General features: G+C 32.1%; 1 protein-coding gene across 1 annotated transcript; it reads left to right on the top strand.

Annotated features, from left to right (window-relative positions):
- The first annotated feature begins 232 nt into the window (after nucleotides 1-232).
- Nucleotides 233-10,812, top strand: LOC143554209 (cytochrome P450 Tp4149-like). The gene is made up of 4 exons (XM_077044030.1): nucleotides 233-691; nucleotide 2,233; nucleotides 3,609-4,057; nucleotides 9,855-10,812. Exons 1-4 carry the CDS (start codon nucleotides 233-235, stop codon nucleotides 10,461-10,463), a joined length of 1,518 nt encoding a protein of 505 aa, XP_076900145.1. The 3' UTR covers nucleotides 10,464-10,812.
- Nucleotides 10,813-11,553: the final 741 nt, after the last annotated feature.

Here is an 11,553-nt window from a genome sequence, read left to right as displayed (position 1 = left end):
CAAAGGTAATATAATAGTTAGATTAACAAATAAGATTCCTTTCAAAGCCTAGTGCATGTGCAATAAAGTATGTGCATCAGCTCGCACTATTCAAAAGCAAATAATTTTATAGTCTCGCTAACCAACTCAATTATCAAGCATAGAATCTTATAATGTTAGTCCACCACTATATATATTGCGCATGAGTCATTAGTGCACAACAAGTAAACAAATTTGCTAGCTAGTAAAAATCATGGAAATCTTTTCATCCTCAAAAACTCTTCTCGTTTCTTTGTTTTCATGCATCATTTTACTGATTTTTATTTGTGGCAAATGGATTTCGTTTGATTCCAAGAATAGGAAAATCATACCACCATCACCGCGAAAACTTCCAATAATTGGAAACTTCCACCAACTAGGCTCAATCCCAAATCGCAAACTCCAGATACTATCCCAAAAATATGGTCCCCTCATGCTACTTCACCTTGGTAGCATCCCAACACTTGTAGTATCCTCTGCTGAAGCAGCCCAAGAGATCTTAACTACCCATGATCTCTCATTTGGTAGTCGACCGAGCTTAATTATTCCCAACATACTACTCTATGGCTCTAAAGATGTAGCATTTTCTCCTTATGGGGAATACTGGAGGCAGTTGAAGAGTGTCATGGTGCTCAAGCTTCTAAATAATACACGAGTTAAGTCGTACCAACAAGTGATAGATGATAGATGATAATGGTCAAGAGAATAATTGGTTCGATGTCCTGCTCCTCTTCTATTCATCCCATATATAATAATTACAATAATCTCCTAAATATAGCTAGTGTATCAATATTAAAAGATAATTACAAGGAAATTATTGACCAAATATAATATAAATATAATAGGTCTATTACTCCCCCGCAGTTGAAGCTGGAGGAGTTCGGATGCTGAGACTGGAGCGGAAATCTTCAAAGAGTGTACGCGGTAAACCCTTGGTGAAAATGTCAGCAATCTGATACGAAGTGGGGACATGTACTTGACCCTTCTGAACTTGTTCGCGAACAAAGTGAATATCGAGCTCAACGTGTTTGGTTCGTTGATGTTGAACAGGTTCCCGGATAAGTAGACGGCGCTAACATTATCATAATAAACCAATGTAGCTTGGGAAAGAGGACGATTTAGTTCCAAAAGAAGATTGCGTAGCCAACATATTTCAGCAACCACGTTCGCAACCCCGCGATATTCGGCTTCGGCACTGGAGCGAGATATAGTTGGTTGCCGTTTTGAAGACCAAGAGATCAAATTATTATCATAATAGACACAATAGCCAGAGGTGGAACGACGAGTGTCTGGGCAACCGGCCCAATCAGCATCAGTGTAGGCTAGAAGGGACGGATTTATCATTTTTCCCAATGTTAAGCCATATTCCACCGTCCCCGCTACATACCGAAGAATGCGTTTAAGTGCATCTCAATGAGTAGTCATAGGTGCATGCATATGCATGCAAATCTGCTGAACTGCATAACTAATGTCCGGTCTAGTGAATGTGAGATACTGAAGCGCCCCAGCCATGCTACGGTATAAGGTTGGGTCAGTAAACGGCGTACCACTTGAGGCACTTAATTTTCCGTTCGTGTCGACCTGGGTAGTCGCAGGTTTGCAGGAATCCATTCCGGCCTTTTAATAATGTCTCGAGCATAGGTAGCCTGAGATAAGAACATGTTATCACCTATACGTTTAACTGAAATACCTAGAAAGAAGCTCAACGACCCTAAGTCTTTCATGGCGAATTCGGTGGCAAGGTAGGACATGAGATGTTGACGAAGAGCATCAGATGAAGTTGTGAGTAGGATGTCGTCAACATATAGTAGGAGGTATGCCGAGTCATTGCCCTTATTTAAAATAAATAGAGAAGTATCACACCGACTTTGTCGAAAACCCAACCGTAAAACATAATCAGTAAACCGTTGATACCAAGCACGCGGCGCTTGTTTTAGCCCATATAAGGATTTTTTTAAGTAAACAAACATGATTTGGGTAATCCTTGTGCCGAAACCCCATCGGTTGATACATGTAAACGGTTTCGTTTAATTTCCCATGCAAAAAGGCATTCGTAACATCCAATTGATGAACCGGCCAAGACCGTGATAAGGCAATTGATAACACCGTACGAATCGTTGCCGGTTTGACAACTGGGCTAAAAGTCTCCCCACAATCAATGCCAACCTGTTGAGAGCGACCGTCACAAACTAACCGAGCCTTATATCACTCGAGGGTGCCATCCGAATTAAACTTATGCTTGAAAAGCCACATGCTACGTATAATATTCATCTGAGGATGGCGTGGGACAAGTTCCCAAGTCTCATTTTTAATAAGAGCATTAAACTCGTCGGTCATGGCGTTATGCCATTCTGGGATGGACAAAGCAAAGGCAGGATTTTTTGGGATAGGAACGATGGTACTAGCATTAAGGTTGAAAATTTTCTTGGGTTTGACAATGCCGTCCATTCCACGTGTACGCATGGAGCGGGTTGGTGGCGGAGGTGGGGTTGGATCTGGTTGTTGATGTAGTGAGTTGACTAGTTTGAATGTTGGTTAATGTATTAGAAGTAATTGGAGATGTTGGTTGGTAGGCCGAAGTGGTTGGGGATTGAGTTGAATGTGAGTGAGGGGTAGGAGAATGGTTTGGGGTGGATGACGTCGTAGATAAATGAGGGGTGTGAGGTTGGGATGTTGTGGATTGGGGCGTATAGGGTGATGGTGTGGGAGAGGGTTTGTGGGATGATTTAGGATTTGGGTCAATTTGGGCCCATAGGTGAGGGTGAGGAGTTGAGAGGAACTCGTAGTTTGGTGTAGGTTGAGGTGGGTTGGCATACGGAAATATTGTCTCGTCAAAGACGACATGGCGGGAGATCATTATTTGGTTAGTTTTGAGGTCTAAACATTTGTAACCTCGATGTTGTGTTGGGTATCCAAGAAAGATGCAAGGTGAAGAGCGGTACAAAGGAAAAAAAGAAGCAGCCACCGATTTAGGAACAAACCAAGAGAATGAGTAAAAAAATAACCTAACCCAAACGAAAATTCATCAGTCAAAATCTGACATGAAAGATAGAATAATTATTTTGAAAACAACCAAGAAAAAAACAATCTCAAAATCGCATCTTTGTATCATTAGAAAAGAATAGCAGAAGCTCAAACAAATTCTAAATTTTGTGACGAAAGTCAAAATGTGATGTCATCAAGCAAAAATATAGCATCATCAAAAAAATATGTGTCGGCAGTAAACATGGCTATATCCACCGCCATACAATAAATCTGATGACAAAAGTAAGGATTGAAAATAGGTAGCGGAAGGTGATGGTGTCGAGGATAATAAAGCTTTATTCAAAGGATAATAGAAGAAAAAAAATGAAACGAAATTGAAAACGAAGGTGGGACAGGGCGGCGGCGATGGCGGCGCGCCGCCCTGTCTAGGTTTTGAACGTTTGTTGTGGAGCAACGGAGAAGGTACCCAAAATCTAAGGCTCTGATACCATGTAAGAGGGTAAAAGATTCATTGATTTCCATTCAATATAGGGTTACAATATATAGAGATAAACCGGCCCGTGGGCTCAGTACTAAACCCTAATACTATATTGTCCAATAACAAGTGAGAGAACACGAGATAGGTCATATGATTTCACTGCTTGGAGAAAGTATACGTCGCGGGACACTTGTTGATATGGACTCGCTGTTTGTTTCACTAACAAATAACATAATTGGCATGGTTGCTCTCGTAAGAAAATTTGACGGAGCAAAGCACCCAGATCTAATAAAAAGGTTCGTGGATATGTTATCTGTCTTTAGTATTGGAAATTATGTTCCATGGTTATCATGGGTAGATCGAATCTCTGGGTCAGTTGGAAGAGCAGAAAAATTAGCTGAAGAATTTGATGAGTTTCTTGAAGGGGTTATTGAAGAACATGTGAACATGAAAAAAGAGAATGGTGCTAAAAGTGAGGAAGCTGCAGAAGACTTTTTTGACATTTTACTAGCTCTGCAAAAAGATAACACAACCGGCCTTATTCTTCACAGAAATACCATTAAAGCTCTCATATTGGTATGATTTCTTCATCTTTCGTATATTATAAGTATAACATTTTGAAATGAAATCACAATTGGTGAGAATACTGGACCAACCTAAGGGCATCCCCAAACAAAAACTACAAAAATAAATAAATAACATATCATAAATAATTACTAACATTTCAATTTATCATAAAATTACAAATACCATTTTTTTTTTGCCATACTTCAATTCAAGGTGCAAATTATGACAAAAAAATGCCACTCCCATATTATCAATTTGTAACAAGATGGATGTTTAGCATTCTCATAAAGTAGCTTTGGATTTTGAAGTGCTAAACCAATGCTTAAAGTATATCAGTAACACTATCACGTGGGTGACTCGTTTTTTGTAGAGTGCACATGTAAAAAAAGAGATTTAGTTTAATTATTTATGTTATTAAATTTACATTATAAATGCACATAATAAAATATACTTATATTATGTAGAGATTCTTGTCATACATAAATTTGTAATTATTTGTTTAACTTATTAATTTAACAAAATGATATAACATTTTGTGTTAGCCATCTGCATATTGAATTTATTAATCTGGCAAAAATTTTCATGCGAATCTTTTAACAAATAAATTTCGATTCATATTAAGAGGTACAAGAAGTAAAGGTGAATGTTTAATAATGCCAGAACTACTATTGTTCCGCCTCTTATCAGTCTCCATCTAATCAACCTATTCAATATCATACTAGATTTGGATTTAGAAGCAGACATAATAGGGTTTTGAAATGAAAGTTTATATGTAGGTGCTAATGTCAATGTTAAATAAAAATGGAGAAACTAAAGGTTTAATTTTTTAATTTGGAGTTAAATGACACGTGACAATTTGAGGGATTAGAAAGTTGCCACATAGTATTAAACTAGTGTTATGCCCACGCGTTGCGGTGTGGCGTAATATCGTGCCAAATAGCATCAATGCTACATCACTGCCAATTACCACTAACACTGGAGAAAACCTCATATATAAAAGAAATGAAAGGAAAAAAAATAAAACCATGAAAAAAGTAGACGTAAAAATGTTGAACCACGTATACACGAAAGGTAAACAAAGAAAACAGTAACCAAGTCGATCTAGGACCCGCGCATTGTTATAGGGCAATTAAATGGGAAAAAAATAACCATAAAAACATTGAACCATACACGCGAGTTGCGAAGTTTTAATTACAAAATTATACGAACATGTAAAGCGAAAAAATTTGTAAAAGATAAAAAAAGTATAGGGAACAAAATTTGAAAAATAGTAAAAAGTGTTGGGGGTTAAATTGTAAAAGTATTAAGGTTAAGAGTAAAAAAAAAATAAAGATAAAAAGAAAAGTGGAAACATAAAAAAAAATATGCATCTAAACTTAATGTACAAAATAAAAGGCTTAATGTACAACTAATGATAGACAAGAACATATGACATTAGATGGTTTTTGTTTATTAGTAAAGTAAAATTTTCTTTTTTCTTCGCGCACAACCACTTACAATCAATATTAAAGATTTACAAAGGATTAATAGTATTTCTTCAAATTTACCCTTAAGCAACATCATGTCCCGTCTTCTCCACTTACAACTACATTTTTAAAAACTTGTTCACACTTACATAATTTAAATGATAGATTGATAATGCTCTAGAATATCCCTTTTTATTAGTTAATTAAACAATTGGATAATTTCCTCACGAAATTCATCCATTGGATCAAACTAAAGTATAATTCTTTTTCTTTGTTTAATTGAATTATATTTTTATTCCTGAGCTTTGATAATGCTCACTAGGGTATAGCCCGTGTTACATACAGGTGGAAAAATATATCAACAAATCATATAAATGTAGACAGCATATTCAACCAACACAAATATGTTCCAAGCAAGATGATATTTTTCGGCTGGCAAAAGTAATAATCTAATTATTAATCTTATAATAGGTTATAAGAGATAAATAGGAAACTTTAAAAAATTTAACCAGCAAATTACCAAGATTATTGTGCAAATCTCGCAAATATTATAAAAATATGTTGCTATCAAAAACTCTTCATCAAGAGCTGACAACAACTTCAATGGAATTGGTCTGCGAATGTTCAAATCATTACCATTTAGCAATCCAAACATACTACAAATGACAAATATTGCTATTAAATAAAAGTAACATATTCAAAAAACTAATGAAAATATATATCAAGAAAAAACATACAGTAATTGTTAACATCATTACTTTATTTAAAATTAATTTCATTATATAGTTCTTTTTTTTCAATTGTATACAGTAATCTTGATATTTATGCGTAATTAAAAATTATTCAAATTTAAATTAAATGATAATTGCATAATTTGAAATTAAAAGTACAACTCTAATACAATTAATATGTTATAAACAAAATTGATTCATATATATGTTAAAAACAATTATAAAAGTTTAAATAAACGTACATATCTACCTATACTATGAGTTGGACAACAAAACATTGTCACTTATTATAATTTACATATATAATAAGCAAGTAAAACATAAAAGTAACATTTATAAATTTATCTAACAAAACAACGTAATTGGTATATATTCATTCATTCTTACGTTTATATATACATTATTGGTTATAAACTTGGTATTAAACTCTTTTCTGTTTGATTAATTTTTTGCTATCATATGGAGCTAATATTCATATATATATTTATCAAATAATTGTATTTGTAATACAAAGAAAGTGTTATGGTCAAAGACGTCATAACTAATAAATTAATTAGTGGTCAACATATATCACAAACACTTAAATTCAAACTATTTACATATATAAAAAGTATAAATTGTATTGAAGTTGGCAAAATATAATATCATTAATTATGATTATATCATTTTGGTCAAATGATAGTTAGTTATCACAATATTTGAAATCATTCTAAAAATACATAAATTTTTGTAACAATATTATTAGTGTAATTAAAATAAATTTGAGATTAAATAATTAAATTTGACTTCCATAATCACTCGGGTCTTTTGGAAAGCGTTAGTAATTTAATTGACTTCTAAATTAAGTAATTTAATTTGACTTCCACAATTAAGTAAATGGAAATCAAATTATAAATTAATTAATTACCTTAAATATCTTTAAACAAAAATCAAATGTCACAAATTGAATTAAAGGTAATTAATTTGCAATGATTTACGTGAACTAAAATGTTGGTTATTACATTTTTAATTTAATAATGGTTACCATATCAAGAAACTAACCAAATAAAAATTAATACTTAATAAACGATTATATTAATAAAATACATTTAATATTAATCAGAAATAATATATAGCTAATATAAAATTGTAAAACACCAAAGGAACTTAACTTAATACAAGAAACTTTTGAAGATAGTTTTAAATAAATTTGACCAATAATGAAAATCATAGAAATGTGAAAATACGTGAAAATCATGAAAACTTTATTATTGTATTTATGTAATTAAAATCATGGAAATACATTGAATATATAAAAATAATGTAAATGCTTATTTGCAATAAATTATTATATTGCAAATCTTGTAATTAAAATCATGGAAATTTTATAACTTATTTATTGGGTTTTCCATATATAACGTAATTGGTTATATATAGAAAGTATAATGTATCTTACAATATAATAACAGAATAATATTTTAAGTCAAAGATATTGAAATATAAAAAATGGTAAGGTGTAAATGTTATTATTTCTTTCAAAATAAGATATAACAACTAATTAGAAAATGTAATAAATTAATAATAACAAAATTACTAAAACTATAATAATTATTGTAAATTATAGAGATTATCATTAATAAATAGATAAATATAAGATACAAATAAATTTTTCTTTAATACATCGGTTCTGATTAAAATATATTAAATGGACAAAACCAACAACTATATATGATTGATTATATAAAAATCAAATAAATTACATGAATTGTGAAAAATACATAAATACACGAATAATAACAAAAATATGCATTAATATTAAACAAAAAATAAGATATCTTATAAAAGAATCTTCAACCCATGGAATTAGCTATATCAAGTTGGGAACATAACCTGAAATGAGAAATTAAATATTAATATTTGTTTTACAAATAATAAATTTTAACCATGGTAATGTTACATGTTATGAAATGTTTGACTAGTAATTCATAAAATTCAACTTTAATTTAAATTTGGAAGTTTATAAATTTTAAATTACATCGTTTTAGAAATAATAAATTTTAGTGATGGTAATTTTAGACATTATGAATGTTGTTTAATCAGCCATTTAAAAAGTTCAACTTAAAATTAAATTCAACTTTAATGTTTAACTAGACAATTTAAAAATGTTTGACCAGCTTAAACGTTTGACCAGCAATTAAAAATAAAAAAATCAACTTTAATTTAAATTTGGAAATATAAACTTTTTAAATCAAATCGTTTTAGAAAATAATAAATTGTACTGATGGTAAGTTTAGACCGTTATGGATTATTGACCAACCATTTACAAATTTCAACTTTAACTTAAATTTGGAATTTAAAATTCAAAATTGTAATCATTTTAGAAATAAAAATAATTAGTCATGGTAATGCTACATGTTATGGAATGTTAAACCACTGATTTACAAAATGTTCTAATTGATAATATGAATATTTGAATCGTGTTACTGAAAAGACGAAATATGGAAAATCTCCATCGTATCTTCGATTTTGATATAGAACTTAAAGAGATTATAATAAAATCATATAATATTAATATAAATACAAACAAAAACGGAAAACAAAAACAATTGTAATTGAAATAAGGAATAATATGATAATCGGACATTAGAGTAGCAAATAAAACTTTACCGAAAAACCATAATAACATAAAAATATCAATTCAATATTGGATTTGGATATACAACCTAAAGAGATTATTACAAAATCATATAACAATTAAAATAAATATAAAACCTTATCGGAAAACTTTACGGGAAAAAGATATAACCTTGCCGGAAAATCATATAACATTGTTGGCCATTAGAGTATAATATATAACCTTACCGGGAAAACGATTAATCCCGATCTACATTACCGGAATATAGAAGATGGTGGAGTTAGTAAGCCGAGAGAGAGAGAGAGAGAGAGAGAGATTAAAATGATTAGGCTTGGAAAATCTTAAGGTTTAAATATAGTGTAGAGATGATTTGGCAATAATAGGAAATGTGACGTGGCAGCATAATAGACAATATGATAATGAAAACTTGGTGAGTTGGATGCATTGATGAATAGGCTAGTAGAAGAACACGTGGAGCATTGGTTTTGCTTTAATAAATTAGTAAGATTGGTAATTATAGAGGTAGGGTAATCGATAACACAAAGGGCATTTTAATTCATCAAATAAACGGGCTATAAATAGCCATACACATCACAACATTGTTGTGGAAATAATAAACATTAAAAAGAAAAAAAACGAAACTTAATCCTAAAGAATCGGTACTAGAGATGACCATTCTCCAACCCAAGTGCAGTATAACTTGCACATCCAAGGAATCCGGTCACCACAATACTTCTGCTGTTCTGTTCTATATCTGCATGACCTGTAACCGACTTGACCCATACTCGACCTGAACCGAATTAACTCAACATAAATCCAAAGGACATGCCGTAATAATACATTTAAATATGCAATAAGTTTAAAAATCACTTATTATTCAAGCATCGATTTCTAAATTATAGAAGAAACATGAGATTTATAACCACACGTAATATAATCTTGAAACTTCATATCGTTTTTGTGTAGTTTTATATGATAAAGATTGCGCTTTGTAGTATGCGTTTGTAGCTGGAACTGATACTATCCAAACAAGTCTACAGTGGGTAATGAGTGAGCTAATAAAAAATCCAATAGTAATGGAAAAGCTCCAACAAGAAGTAACGGAAATAGCACGTGGAAGACCAACGATTTGCGAGGAGGATTTGGAAAAAATGCCTTATCTGAAGGCTGTCCTAAAAGAGTCGATGCGACTGCACACTCCAGCCCCACTTCTTATTCCTCATAAAGCAATGCAAGATGTTAAAGTAATGGGGTATGACATTGCAGCCGGTACACAAGTGCTTATCAATGCTTGGGCAATAGCAAGAGATCCTGCCTCGTGGGAAGAACCAAATGAGTTTAGGCCCGAGAGGTTCTTGGTAAATCCCATTAACTACCAAGGGTCGCACTTTGGATGGCTTCCGTTCGGTGGTGGCCGAAGATCATGCCCTGGCGTTCAATTTAGTGTATGTCTTATGGAGCTTGCATTAGCAAATATCGTTTACAAGTTTGATATGTCGTTGCCAAATGGTATAAAAAATGAGGATTTGGACATGAGTGACGCATGTGGTATTGCAATGCATAGGAACTCCCCTCTATTGGTTTGGGTGACTCATCGGTCCTAGTGCGTGGTTTCTCTTACCATGTAAGCTTCCGTAATCTTGAACTTGCGAATTGTGATATGTTATCGACGCTTGGATCATATATTATGACTTTCATTTTATCCTTCGATCTTTTTGTCGCAACAAAAAATTTTATTATTACGACGATGCCAATGCTTATGTCAGTTGAAGTAGCACTTCTGGCATTATTTTGAAGGAAAAAAATTGAACAAAAACACATTTATGGCCGGGGAATATAGGTTATTGTTTGAATATAGTGTTGTAGTCATACATAAAGTTAATTGAACATGGTCATGTTTAGTATATAGGGGCAGCGTTGGTGGTCTAATAAGTATTAACAAATTACAATAAAGTTGATCAATGGTACGCAATGTATTTTTCTATATTATGTGTTGCAGAATATATTACAAGGCAGCCATGTTACATATAAGAGAGTAATAAAAAAGGAAAGGACACAAAGGTGAAACTACAAAATCAATACAATCTCCTACCAAATAATAAGGGGTTAAAAAAATCTAAATCCTAATACGCATCCGAAAATCCGAATTCGAATCCGAATTATCAGAAAATTTGGATATCCGAATCTTGGATAGTCGAAATTTGGGATTCGGATTTGAATTCGAATAGTGGTTTATTTCGTTTTTCCGAATTATCTAATATATATTTTTAATTATTAAATAATAAATACTATTTATAAATTATGGTTAATTTTAGGATATTTTGGATAATTTTTCGGATATTTCGCATAACTTTCGGAATTACGGCTAATTTTCGGATATCAGAAATATTTTTACAAAAATTATTCTTTAAAACTTTCTATAAGTAGTTTTTTTTTTCAAAATTCGGATATTTGTTTGCATATCCAAATCGAAATGTTTATATATCTGAAGTTCCGATATCCAAACTCTGGATATCCGGTTTTAAACACCCCTACCAAATATTCAACCTTCGAAATGTAGAATGACAGCTTGTGACACCTATGCCCCCCTTAAGCAAAAACGGGCGCAATAACTTGGAGCTTGGACCATAGAGTGTCAAATAGAGAAGAATACAAACTTTTGGTCAATCTATATCTATCAGCTAAGATGTAGGG

This window comes from Bidens hawaiensis, unplaced genomic scaffold (genome assembly GCF_021521415.1).
Source record: "Bidens hawaiensis isolate Kalapana, Puna unplaced genomic scaffold, B.hawaiensis_p1.1 tig00017565_1, whole genome shotgun sequence".
NCBI classification, from domain to species: domain Eukaryota; kingdom Viridiplantae; phylum Streptophyta; class Magnoliopsida; order Asterales; family Asteraceae; genus Bidens; species Bidens hawaiensis.
Note: the sequence above shows the minus strand (reverse complement) of the source record. Positions and strands in the feature narration are given on the sequence as shown.